General features: G+C 38.4%; 1 protein-coding gene across 3 annotated transcripts in view; it reads right to left on the reverse strand.

Annotated features, from left to right (window-relative positions):
* CHN1 (chimerin 1) overlaps positions 1-14,649 on the reverse strand; it is a 208,509-nt gene that overhangs the window by 10,571 nt on the left and 183,289 nt on the right. For all 3 annotated transcript variants that reach the window (XM_018064906.1, XM_018064912.1, XM_018064919.1), the window contains 3 exons: positions 12,063-12,147; positions 3,688-3,861; positions 2,884-2,961 (listed from right to left, as the gene is read on the reverse strand). In XM_018064906.1, coding sequence (XP_017920395.1) covers positions 2,884-2,961; positions 3,688-3,861; positions 12,063-12,147 — 337 coding nt within the window. The remainder of the gene's footprint in view (positions 1-2,883; positions 2,962-3,687; positions 3,862-12,062; positions 12,148-14,649) is intronic.

Genomic DNA, 14,649 nt, shown 5'->3' on the forward strand with positions numbered 1-14,649 from the left:
ATACACGTGTATTTTTTTCTGTGGACGACAACCTGAATTTTTTATTCTAAAGTTATTTATTCTTCCACGATTTATGATGGAGGGGGATAGTAGAAGATGAGTGAGGTTAACAGAAATATTTTAAAATTTCATGAGAATTCCTAGAGGAATACTGTGGGGTAACTTTTTCTTTCTTTTTAAAATAAACATAGAGAATGTGAAAAATAACAACTAAAGTCCTCCCAACTTATAAAAGACCCAGCACAAAAGGCCACCTTCAATTCACCCTGGGTTCCCATAATGTTCGATCTTGCCTGAGCCCTGGGGGTAGGAGAATTAGTGAGAAGGGAAAGAAGCAAAACAAAATCCTAGAGTGTTGCAATAACAAGAGAAGAAATTACAAAACACAGGAATATTTTAAACTTGCTGGGCCTTAACACTCTTAAGGAAAGCTGTCCTTCCTTCAGGGTGACCCCTTCTGCTCTCCCCTGCACTTAGTACTCTGTTAAAACAGCTCAATTTTCATCTACTAAAGATTTAATTAGTTTCTACTCTGAGCTAGATCTTATACTAATTTCTTTTATTCCACTTGGCTTATAATAGATTTCTAAGGTTGAAAAAGCAGCCTCTTCCCTACAGAGCTATTAGAATGGCTATAATCTGGAACACCGACACCACCAAATGCTGACAAGGATGGGGAGCCCCGGGAACTCTCGCTGGTTGCCGGCAGAAATACAAAGAGGAGCTGCCACTTCAGAAAGCAGGCAGGTGCTTGCAAAGCTAAACAAACACCACATAATCCAGCAATCATACTCCTTGGTATTTACCCAAAGGAACTGAAAACTGTCCACACAAGAACCTGCACACAAATGTTTCTAGCAGCTCTATTTGCAATTGCCAAAAACATGGAAGCAACCAAGGTAGCTTTCAATAAGTGAACTGATAAACTGTGGTATCCTAGACAAAAACAGTATTATTCAGTGATACAAATAAATGAGCTCTTAAGCCATGAAAAGACACGGAGGACATTTTATATGCACATTGCCAAGTAACAGAGGCTGGTCTGGAAAAGTTACATGCTGTATGATTCCAACTATTTGACAGTCTGGAAAAGGCAAAGCTATGGAGTCAGTCAGCGGCATTGAGGGGAGGAAGGAGAAGAACAACAAGGTGGAGTGCAAGGATTGTTACAGTAGAGAAAGTTCTGTATGGCACTGCAATGGTGGATACGTGATATTACGCATTTGCCCAAAACCATAGAACTGTACAACACAAAGGCCTTCCCTGGTGGCTCAGACGGGAAAGCATCTGTCTGCAATGCTGGAGACCGGGGTTTGATCCCTGGGTTGGGAAGATCCCCTGGAGAAGGGAATGGCAACCCACTCCAGTACTCTTGCCTGGAAAATCCCATGGACAGAGGAGCCTGGTGGGCTACAGTCCATGGGGTCACAAAGAGTCAGTCACAACTGAGCGACTTTACTTACTTTTATGTAAAGTACTGACTTTAGTCAGTAATAATGTATTGACATCAATGTTGGCTCACAATGATAACAGACTGTATCATATGAATGAGAGATGTTAACAGGGGAAACTGTGGCCAGGAGCAACAAAGGAGGGGGTTATATGGCAAAATCTCCCACTGCCAGTGGCTGGGAATGGCCTTGATCAGTTGCTACCTTCTGGAGAAAAAGAAATGGCTCTTAACTCTCAATCTTGTTTAGATTCAGGGTTGTTCCCGATGCCATTTCTTCACCTCATCTTCTTCAATCTTGTCAAATATGTGGACTGACCTAGATTTCCTCTTACTGTGTTGATGATAATATCTCATTTATTTTGTCTTCTTCCTCTGTTGGCTGTTAGAGGTCTGTGATGGGAGAGGAGTGTGATGGAACCACAAGTGTGTACTTGCAAAGAAAAGGGTCTCTTCACGATCACAACTCCTGTTCTATTTACTTCCTATATTCAGGCTTACAGCTCTTAGGTACCATTTATTCCAGTGCTCAACACAAAGACAAATTGGAGAACCATGGGAACAAAACCTTAATTTAAATGTTAAAAGAAAATAAGCTGCACTGAGCTTTTCTTTGGCTGGGCCCCTCCTCCCACAGAGGGGTCTGATGCCAGAAGGTCTTTAGGTCCTCTCAGATTCTTGCCCCAACACATGAGCTTGAATTTTTTTTTTTCTAGTTGGTCTTTCAAATCCACATATTTTGGCAGTTTTGTGATACTGGGGATTTAACACAATATTTCAGCATAACAATGTTGGAGAGAAGACTACTTTGACCATCTAATACCGTTCCAACAGTCAATTAGCTGGGAAGTGCTAAGCATGCATGCCAACTTACAGGAAAATTCACAAAGCTTCTCCTTTTTACCAAATAGATCATATCAACTCAGAAGTAAAGCTTTCAGGAAGTAAGCCAATTAGCACATGTGGTCAAAACCCTACATTTCTTATATGAAAATTAATGAGCTTGAACTTGGATGACAAGATGCTGGGGAGGCACGCACAGCAGGCAGAGTTAGGTCGGCCACCACAGACCTGGGAAGTCTGAGCTCTGCAATGACTTAGATTCCTTCCTCTCCCACCCACCTCCACTGTTTTTTTTCATGGTTTCTGGTAAATTTAATTGCTCTGTATATATTTTGGTGAACATGGACCAGCCTTGGAGACTCAAATATTGGTAATATAGTTAAAATTTACACTTACTTCTCATCCTGAAATTTAATAGCTTAATACTTAAAACTAATAAAGAAATTATAAAAATTATAAGCTAAGTCATTTTATTTGGCATAATAATAATTAGTGATTTAGAAAAACAATGGAAAGAATAAAATAAGAAACCGTGTCTCTTTGGGTAGAGTATTATTGTCCTAAGTTAATGAACCTGCTGGAAAACACACCTCTGTCAAAAGCCATCTTGACATCTTCAATTAGGTCACTAAATCCTGAGACTCGGTACAGTCCTTCAGAATTAAGACCTGTAAAGATAGAGCAGGGAAACTAATTAGTCTCTTTGGGGTAACGTCCTTTCCTCAGATTTTAAGCTCTTCTCATACTTCAGGCTGGGGAAGTAATGTGTCAGGAAGAATGATGAACTATATATGTTCAGAAATATGTATGTTTAGAAACCTCTTCATACTTTTCTCCTAAAATAAAATCGTGTTACTCACAGTTCTTTAATTCTGACCTACTGGCACCTGAATATCTGTAATCTGGCTCATCATTTTGTCTAACTAGATCAAAAGCCTTAAGTCTTAAGGGAAATAATTTCATCACCACTACTATACCATAAATTCTTTTACATAAGAGAAGACTGAGATAAACTGTATTAATAGGCCTGTAGCAATTATCTCCAAAGTGGCAGAGACTAATTAGGGCGTAGTTCTAGTTTTTGGTTGTTTGGCCTGTTTTAAACAGAGCACTTATTTCTTTGCTTTTTGGACCTCAGAAAAGTATAAAAACTGAAAAAAGAACTGGCATCTACATATCAAGTTTTACAGACTGGAAGCATCACCCATAAATATATTTTTAAGCTTATTTCTTATAACTGGTTAAGTGTACCTTGAAATCATGTTGGTTAATTACTTGCTAACTGCTTTCAGACGTTCAGATTGTTATCTGGAACCATTCCCCCTAAACTTGCAGGAGAAAGCCTGGCTGTGCAGGGAGTGAGGACTGCTCTGAGCCCGCGGGAAGCGCCTCACCTCGAGACTCAATCTCCCTGATGCACATGTCCACCACCATGGGCCGCTTAGTGATGTGGGCTTTCACGAGTGTCGTCAGGTCACAGCTGTACACCTTCTTGACGTGTTTCAAGTCTGGCTTACAGTCATTTGGGACCATCTTGGAACACTGCTTATGAACATTCAAACCGCAATCTAAAGAATTTTAAAAGGAAAAATTCATTATTATTTTCAGAATTTTGAGTGTTCCGGAGTGTTTATTTTGGCAAGACACTTCAACCTGAATTAGGTTTAAAGACTAGCTTTCAGCCAGCAGAGTGAGGGGAACATTCCTCTCATTCTCTCTTTTGGAAAATTTTAAGTTAGAAGACAGAATTCCAGCTCATGTTCCATCATTTACTCACTGTACGATCTCAACAGAATACCAACCCAGACCAAAGTTAATAAGTGTTCAATTAAATGTTTACAAAAAGTAATATTATGCCAATTAAAAATTTATCTATTTCTTTAAAGTTACATAAAAATTATATTCAATGTGGGATATAACTGCATTTTAACAAATCTGAGGTGGAATTGAACCCCCAAAAGTAACGAGTATCCAAGGGCCCTCTTAAAATGATGCTGATCATATTTATATATACTCATAGCTCTTTAAATATATGCGTATGTTAATGATATAGAATACATCTAGATAGCTAAAAGTAGCTATAGTTGTTATTTGTTACTGCTATCGTCAACAGCTTACTAATGCCAAGCACACTATTTCAAGTGCTTTACATTGTTTAAGCTCACAAATTTCTATAAAACAGGTTTTATTATTCTTCTCGTTTATAAATGTGATGAAACCAAGCACACAGGTGTTAAGTAACTTACCTACAGCATTTAGTACACTGTGGAGCCAAGACTCAAGCCTACAAAGATTGTAATGTCCACGACTTTAACACCTATACCATACTGCCTCTACTGAAGTTGTTCCTGTGCTTTGTCATTTTATTGGGTTATAAATTCTGAAATGCCAGAGTCCAGATATTTTCTAGTTAACATTTTGAGACATTTTATTTTCAAGAAGAGCACAATGGCATTAGACTTAGGAGACATGGACCCTGAATAATTTAACTAAATTTTGTCTTTCTGGTTTTTTGGTAAATGTTACCTGTTTGTTTTTAAGCTCATGAAAACTTGACACTGACCTCTTGTAAATCAAATTCGAGTGGGGTACACACAGTTTATAGCCAGGTCTTAATGGATTAGGGGCTTCCCTGGTGGCGGTAGTGGTAAAGAAGTGAAGTGAAGTCGCTCAGTCATGTCCGACTCTTTGCGACCCGTGGACTGTAGCCCACCAAGCTCCTCCATCCATGGGATTCTCCAGGCAAGAATTCTGGAGTGGGTTGCCATTTCCTTCTCCAGGGGATCTTCCCAACCCAGGGATCGAACCCAGGTCTCCCACACTGCAGGCAGACGTTTTAACCTCTGCACCACCAGGGAAGTTCTTAGTGGTAAAGAACCCTCCTGCCAATTCAGGAGATTCAAGAGACGCAGGTTTGATCTCTGGGTCAGTAAGATCCCCTGAAGGAGGCATGGCAACCCACTTCAGTATTGCTGCCTGGAGAATCCCACGAACTGAGGAGCCTGGCAGGCTGCAATCCATGGGGTCGTAAAGAGTTGGACACGACTGAGGCGACTTAGCACACAATGGATTTGAAAACCATACAATGCCATTACCACTGTCTGTGATCCTTGGGTAAGCTTCAGTTCTGCTTACTGTTTGGGCAGAAAGGGGAGCATAACATTCACCTCACAGAACTGTTATGAGAATTAAGGAGCCAGTGTAGTCCAGGTGATCTGCATATTGTAAAGTGTTAGACAAGTACTGACGATGACCATCATCGTGACCTTCGGTAAAGGTGCAATCGAGTTACATACGACAGTAACAGTCAACAGAGACACGGAAAATTAGCCATGGCTTAAAGATGAAATTGCTATTTCATCAAATATGTAGACATCGCCTATCTGACAAAAGAACTTAGAGCTTGTGGTACTAAAGACAGAGTTCTGATCGTGGTCTCAGCTGCCTCATTACTGCAGGTCCGGGGTGGAGACAGGGCTCTGCCCATAGATTTAGGCTGAATGGGTGCTACTTCTACTAGAGGGTGAGGATGAAAGTCAGGGTTCCACCCAGAGGCTCAGCCAAGGAAGGGTACCACTTTCTTCCTGAAGGATGGTTGGCGAAGACTCACAGGAGAGGAGTACAACCCTGTTACTGCAGAGTGGGGTGGAAAACAGGTACCTACCCACAGGCTTCTGCTGCAGCATCCACGGGGCCGGTGGGGGGGGCAATGTGGGCTTGCCATGGTGTCCACCTGGAGAATGCCGATGCACTAAAAGGTTTCTATCTGGCTCAGCTGCCCTTTTCCAGGACTCTGCCTAGGAAGAGCCGGTTCTTGGGATTATTTTTTGTGTCTGCTGGCATTTATGACTTGTGGGTGTCTCTAGTGCTCAGGCTGGGATACACAGGAGTTTAAAAAAAATCCAAAATACCACCAGGCAACTGACTTCTGAGTTCTTTGAGTCCTGAGGTCCCTAATCAGCCGCCTTTTTTTTTTTTTTTAATGTGGACCATTTTAAAAATACTTTTATTTGTTACAATCTTGCTTCTGTTTTTTACGTTTTGGTCTTTTGACCCTGAGGCACATGGTAACTTAGCTCCCTGACCAGGGATCAAAGCTGCACCCCCCGCGTTGGAAGGCAAGAAGGCTTAATTAACCATGGGACAACCAGGGAAGTCCCAGCCTTCCTTCTTATACTGAACTTTCACAGTCTTCTGATAGCTGAAATACATATTCTGTCAGGGTCTTCTGTTATCATCATTGTGAGGCATAAAACAAAGCCTATTTATTCATCTCGTCTAGCACTGGAAAAACTCTTACACAGTATTTTAGAAGTATAAAAGTCGGCAGAGCTTCATTATCTAAAAATAATGCTGAGGTACTTTAAGTTACTTTAATGCTTTAAGTATGTGCACAGAAGTCACAGAACCAGCTGGAAAGGGCTGGTATTAATAACCTATCCCACTGTCTTCATTTCACAAAGACAGTGAAGCTCAGAGAGGCTAAAGGATTTGTTCAGAAGTTCCTCCGCCAGAAAGGAGATTTCAACCTTGGCTTCTTAATTCCTAGTCTGTGCTCTTCCCACTCAGTGATATATATCACTTTTCACTAGCAGTACACCTTGTATGCTGAGTTATTACTTTCAGGGCTGAAGATGCATTTGCTATTTTCAACCTTTTACTCAATAATGTGTGTTGTTTCTATTATTTGTTGTACATATTTAAGTTTAAAAGACACGGCTGTATTTTACTGTTATATAGGTATCAATACGTGATTTGGCAAGGACGTTTAAAAAGCAGTGATAAAACCTACCTATTATATTTTATTTTGTCACTTTCTTTCCTAACTATAAACTCTAAATGGAAATCCAGTAGAAAGGAAACAGTAAAATCTGAATGTATCCACAGAATATCAAAATATCTGAATGGCACTAATGGTCTGATATTAACTTTTTTTCCTTTTATCTCTCATTTTAAACATCAGCAAATGCCTAATTTATTTGTATTTCATTGAAAACTGGATAAAGTGATGACTATGGTCCGATTTAGGTATTTAATGAGGATGGGAATGCTTCCTAAACTGATATTCTTTCTTCTATCTGAATAAGATTAAATTATGGGACAATATATTATGCTCAAGTTTAGAAATTTCAAAGGCCAAATTTTTGGCAGGATTGGATATGAAGTCCTTCAGAGGACCAAAGGATAGGGCAAAGTCATTAAAACAAAGCATCTTTATACCCTTAAGTTCACAGTGCAATATACCAGCTCTGAGTGTGTTCTGAAAATTGCTGCTTCAGGGACTAACAGTATATCAGTATTTCAGTTTGCCATTAAGACTTTATTTGGTTTTCATACTTATTTATTAAAGTCATATAACTCCTATATAGTTCCATTTCTCCCAGGGAAGCTCTACACTATAAATGAAAAAAAAATCCATAAAAGATTATTTCATTTGTTGCATCTCTTGGCTTGGCAGGTTATTTTTATGTTACAATTAAACCACATTGTCCCCTCCCAATTCTTCAAGTTAATAAGCATAGGATAAACACAAGAAAGGAGGAATGAGAAATTCAAAACATATCCTATCCTTATAAAGTGTTTCTGTTAGACTACTAACTTGAAGTTACTGTCAGATTTTCTGGGCTTGAGTTCTCTATCAAAAAAAATGTGTTTTATATCTAAAAAGCACAGAAACCTATTTTTTTTGAAATAAATAGCTAATATTTATATTCTACTGACAGGATTAAGGGGTAATATTAATGTGTGTTTTGAAAAGAAAGGTAATTATTCATTCTTTTCTATGAGTGTCCCCATTTTAAATAACTGCAAATAGAAGTTTTTAAACATGCCTCTTAGTTGACCCCACCACCACCCCAGAATAGTGGGACTAGCCCATTTTTAACATGCATCAGAAGGCCTTATTTTCACAAGCAAAATTAAGAATATTTTGTTTTGGGGGATATTTATGAAAATATTGCTTTCATGTATAAAAGGAGCTACATGAAAGTCTTAGGCAAGTCTGATCAATTTCTCATTGGATTACAAGGACAAATGTAACTTTTTAGATACAATCAAAGCAGTAATTAAAAGACATTACTTCTCTTTCTCCAAGCTAAGAGTTAAGTGCTTTATACACAAAGCAATAAATACATTTTATTATTAGGAAAAAACTGCTGCTATTTCCTTTTGAGAGCTGGCAGCAATGACAATGATACACTGGAAAAATGAAGTCACTTTCCTAAATAACAAACACTAAGCTGATGTGTCTGATTTACAATTATCATCCGGCTTAACTTCTTAGAATATTCTGGGCAGGCTAAATGAAAACAATTCAGGGATGCTGGTAGAATAATGGTCTTTTTAATGAGAGGGATGTTTGATGATCTCAGTGATTATGTAATAATAATAGATTACTTTAACCTATAAGCTTACATTTCATAAAGGAAAAATGGTCTTGTAATATTATTCTATCTGAACGACAATGATCCTTTGCCCTTAACTTTTGAACGCTACTTACTTTGCTCATAACTGTTTTAGTAGGAGGAGCAGTGCTCCCAAGCTGCAGTTAGATGGTCCCTTGCAATGTTGTTTTACTCACTTTAAAGAAGGCGAGAGTAAGGGAGACTGTGGTTGCGGAGATGTTTAACGCCGACTGTGGGGCTTTGGAGAGCATGTCTGCAGTGACTGCAGGCCCATGCCTACCCTTGCTGTTCCCTCGGTTGTCCTTGTCTGTGTGGGCTGCTGAGCAAGCCTAGAGTATTCGGTCCTGAAGGGACAGCTTGCTTGCTACTGGCTGCCAGCCTGGTGACTGGAACACCACCCAACACTTTATATAATGTTTAAAAAGAAAGAAAAGGGTGGTGGGATACAAAATTGTTGCTTTTGCCAAACATTCTTTAAAAGTTCCTGACAAGCTCTCTTCTGCCTTGGTGGATTTTGGAAAAAAAGAAACCAGAAGAAAGCAAGCTGTCAAAAGCAGATAAATACATCTCTTTTCTGACAACTTGTAAGCAAGCCATTTTTCTTTGGAAGCATCAGCTTTAATGTTTAGTGGCTAGTATATTAGTTTACTATTGCTGCTGTAACAAATTACCATAAACTCAGTGGTTTAAAACAATACAGGTGTATCATCTAAGTTCTAGAAGTCGGAAGCACAGAATCAGTTTCACTGGACTGAAATCAAGGCCTCAGCTAGCCTGTGTTCCTTTTGGAGGCCCCAGGGAAGAATCTGTTTCTTTTCTTGCCTTTTCCAGCTTCCAGAGGCCACCTGCATTCATTGGCTCGTGGCCCCCTTCAAAGCCAGCTGGAGAGCATCTTTGCTCTTTCCTGACCTCTGCTTCTGTGCTTGTATCTTTTCTCTGAATCAGCCTCTACTGCATCGCTCTTCTAGGGACTGTTGCAATTATGACTGCATTGGGCCCATTCTGACAATCCACAGGACTCTCCCCATCTCCATCTCAAATTCCTTAACTTGGTCATGGAGTCTCTTTTGCCATGAAAGGCAAGACCTATGCCATGGGCACAAGTTCTGGTGATTAGGAAGCAGACATTTTCGGGCAGCCAATGTTCACCCTACCATAGTTCTCCCTCTCTTTAAATTATTAATTCTTTGAATTTTGTTTTAAATAAAGTAGATGGCTCAAAAATGAGGATGAGCCATTTTAGATGAAAGAATCTCACTGTCAATCTAAATGTAATTAGTCATAGAATAATTCAAATCCCAACCTTCCACATTTAAAAACTGGGTTGACCTGTTTTATACAGCTCAGTAATACAGTTCCAATCACATAGAATATAATGCTTTTGAAGGCAAGATATAACATAAAACCAATAAGCTTTTCTTTACATTCTTGACCTTTACTCACAATAAAAAGAAAAGGCTATTTAAGTCAGTGCCTATGGGATGGGATGAATCATTTTATTTCTTTTCCTTCACATTATTACTATCATAAACATTCCAAAACATTTCTTTCAAATATGATTTTGGACTGTAGCATACTGCCAAAAATTATTCATATGCGTGGTGCTAGTTTTCTGCCAATAGCTAACTCAGAAGTCTCATGTAGATGGCCTTCACTCTTTCAAAACATACATGATACACATCATCACTCTAGTAAAAGAAAAGCTTTTGAGTTAGTGACAGTCATAAAGCATTTAAAAACCACTGCAGTCTCAGCGAGTCAAGGTTACGTCATAAAGGCAAACCAGGCTTATCGAGACCATCATTCTTTGAACAGGTGATCTGTGCTTTGGAAAGTGTACGTCATTTGCCTTTGAAACACCATGACAATGTGGTTGATCGAAACTACACCACTATGTTCCACTGCGGTCCCCTCCAGTTCAAGGCTCAACCGTAGTCTTCCCAGTGATGCTTCCTCATAATGACTCTGGGCAACCACCAGCCGGAAAGAGAATGTTCTCATTTATTCTCTGGGCAGAAATCTGCAAATGGGGCTGTCAGTCCTCTAGGATGATGGAGGAATTAGACTGGCTCTGAGCTGAGGCTCTCCTTGAAGGACACCTTTGCACAGTTCAAAGTCAAGGCATGGGGAATTCTTACCGCTACATGTGGCAGGGAAGTCCATGAATGGATCTGGCTAGTGACATATGCCTGGAACCTTATCATGCTTAGTGGTGCTAAGGAACTCATAACTGAAGGTGGCGGGGGGCCGGGGCGGGGTGGGGGGAGTGGGTAACTTGGAATGCTCACATGCAATGAATACTTATCTTGCTATTCAAAGAAAATGCAACTGAGAAATAAAAAAATCAGACTCTAGAAGTTTCTGCACATAATGGACAACAAAAGTAATTCCATTAAGAATCATGCCAAAAAAAGAAATGTGGATTTTTACAGTGCTAAATTTGACAATTACTTCAGTTACCATTTCAAAATACTTTACTCTTCATATACATATTTAGAGTTAAGCTTCATGCAAAAAAACACGTAAGAACATATTTTTTAGCTTTAAAATTTAAATAGCAGAAACTTCTATGACCTAACATCACACACTTGAAACAAAAAATTATTCTTAAGTCTATGCCAAAATTTGGAGCAGTTGAGTAAATGGCCAGTACTCAGTATAGTTGTTCTATACAAATGAATTTCACATCATTTCAGTAACACTTATTCCATAAAGCATTTCAATAAATCCCTGAGTTGATTATTTATGTGGAAATCTTATAAGTTTCTAAATTTAAACCTAAAATACTATGGTCATATGTTATAAAAAGGATTTGGCAAATTCAAGATTTCAAAATATCAAAAACAAAGTATCAGTGACTAAGTGGTTTTTCAAAATATGATAATCATCTTTGAAGATAAATTCACAGGTTTTTAAAGCTTCAATTTGATTTCACAAAATTTAGTAAGGACTTAGTAAGGACAATTCAGCTTAACAAGCTTTTTAAAATTCAGTTTCTAAGGCAACAATCATAGGTCCCTGTACATTGCTTTTAAAAAAATTCATTTTTACAAATTTAGTTACTGCAACATCAAAGGCAAGGCAAATTTAACTGCCTTACTTTTACCTCCTTTTATCAGACTTTCTGAACAAGATGACTTCCCTCTTTTTAATGGACCAGACTGCTGCTCATTAAGTACAGGAAGGTTAAAGGCAGATAAAATATCAATATCCAAAGGGGATGCCTGCGATGTCAATGGCCTATTGCATGTTAAGAGCAAATAGGGATTCAGCCCATTTTATGTGCCTAACAGCCAGTATCCTCGTAAGCTATTCCTTATAACTTCATGTCTTACTCAATAAAGAGAAAAGGGAAGAGCTCTTACCTGCACATTTCACTCCCTGAGCAATGAGCCCCCACATGAAGTTGGCACAGTATTCACACCAGTGTGGCCCTCTGAATGTATGGACCTGAAAAAGAGTAGTGACAAAGTGGCCAGGGGAAACCCATACATGAGATTATTTCCCATCAAAGCACTCATACATAAGTCACAGTTAGTATGAAGACGCACAATACGGTTACATTTACAAAAACCTTGGTTGAGTGGAACTAAGCATTTAAAATTTCTTTCAGAGCTTGATTTTCTCTTGGTTTTAAAAATGGTGATAAATCAAGCCAATATCCTGTGATTTACTTTTGAAAACAGTTTTTACAGTGGAACTTTCCAACTGGTTCCCTCCAGCTGTAAGCAGTTTCATCTACATGTTATACAAGCACTGGTGTTATACAAGCACGCTATAGCACGGAGAAGGAGGAGGATGAGGAGTGATGTAAAGTCTGTCTGGATCCTGTGAGGATTTTGTCGGCTGATTCACCTTCTGTTCTCTATGATCACAGTTGGGGCCATGGGTGTTGAAGGTGGTATTTAGCAACTGGTCACAACAGAATAATCAAAAAGGACCAATTTCTGTTCAAAACCATTTTGATAACTTACTATGTTAGCAAAGAAAATATATTTTAGAAACTACAGAAGTTACAGTTAATCAGAAACCCTGTTTGAGCACCGTAATTACTCACTGATCTTCCCAGCTCATAAAAATTTTGCTGCAGTAGATTCTTTTATCCCTAAGGAAGGAACCCCCAAAGAATTCAAACACTAAGATACCTACAGACTTTATGCATAGGAAAGAGAAGCCATTCTAGCTTAAACCAGATGAAAAAACACTGGTAGAACAGAAAAACAATACATCCAAATCCTGAACATTAAAGAATAAAGGAAAACATATCTTGAATATTAACACTTTAACACTTCTGAGCAAATAATGGCTGAAAATGTACTCAAGAAACAGGTTAGAAGAAAAGGGAGAACACGGAAGTTACTGATCTGCATCAATTTAATTTACTTGAGATGATTTCTTATATATATTATTTCCTCCAGCAGACAATAGTAATACTAGAGTCAAAACCATAGTGTGACAATCTGATTTGCAAACAACGAAATTACAGTGAATATTGTCACTTTTACTGCTGTTCTGTTTATGTACTGAATCGATCTTAGAAACCAAATGATTTCTTTTTTTGCTTCGTTTTTGCTTTTTCTCGGTTATCTATTTTATATATAGTGGTGTGTACATGTTAATCCCAGCCTCCTAATTTCTCTCTCCCCTGGCCCCCTCTCCCCTTTGGTAACCATAAATTTGTTTTCTGTGTCTGTGAGTTTCTGTTTTGGAAATAAATTCATTTGTGTCTTTTTTTAGATTCCACATATAAATGGTTATCATATGATAATCTCTAGGTTCATCCATGTTGGTGCAAGTGGCATTATTTCATTCTTTATGACTGAGTAGTATCCCACTATAAACACGTACCATCTTCTTTATCCATTCCTCTGTCAATGGATATTTAACTTGCTTCCATGTCTTGGATATTGTATATATACTACTACAGTGAACGTTGGGATTCTTTTATCTTTTTGAATTACGGTTTTCTCCAGATATATGCCCAGGAGTGGGATTGGTGGGTCACATGGTAGCTCTAGTTTTAGATTTTTAAGGAACCTCCATACTATTCTTTATAGTGGCTGCACCAATTTACATTCCCGTCAACAGTATAGGAAGGTCGCCTTTTCTCTAACCCCTCTCCAGCATTTGTTGTTTATAGACATTTTAAGGATGCCAGTGAGTGACCCGGATGAGGTGGTACCTCACTGTAGCTTTTATTTGCATTTCTCTAATAATCAGCAATGTTGAGCATCTTTTCATATGCGTTTTGGCTATCTGTATTTCTTCTTTGCAGAAAGGTCTATTTAGGTCCTCTGCCTAGTTCTTGATTGGATTATTTATTTTTGATAGAGCTGTATGAGCTGTTGGTATATTCTGGAAATTCTTTGTTGGTCACTTCATTCACAGATATTTTCTCCTCTTATGTATGTTGTCTTCATTTTGTTTATGGTTTCCTTTGCTATGCAAAAGGTTTTAAGTTTAATTAGGTCTTACTTGTTTATTGGTAAGTGATTTTTAAGACTGATGCAAATATATATACAAACTTCAAACTTAAGATGCCACTGAACATAAGACTTACCCTGAATATAAGATACATACATTCCATGTAGAGAAATCACCAATTAACTTATGGCATGCCACTGATCATAAGCTTCATCCCAATTTCAGAGATGTTAAAATGAAAAAAACAAAAACATGCAGTAGAATCAATGAAATATGGTATATTAAAATTTAAAATACTACTGCTGGCCAAAATATCCATATAAGGCAACAGTGGATAACCCAGGGTTCGTTCCAAGCAGGTATTTACTTGTGGCTCTGGTCGCTGCCAAGTGAGCTCAAATACAAAACTTTGTGTTGATTTTGGGGGAAAAAAAAGAAGGCCATAATCCTGTCTATGTTTTTTTTATGGAAGTGTCAGGAATGCAGACACAGTTGCTTCTGGGTTGTTAATGATGTTCAGAGCCTGCA

The sequence above is a fragment of the Capra hircus genome, chromosome 2, assembly GCF_001704415.2.
Source record: "Capra hircus breed San Clemente chromosome 2, ASM170441v1, whole genome shotgun sequence".
In the NCBI taxonomy this organism is placed as follows: domain Eukaryota; kingdom Metazoa; phylum Chordata; class Mammalia; order Artiodactyla; family Bovidae; genus Capra; species Capra hircus.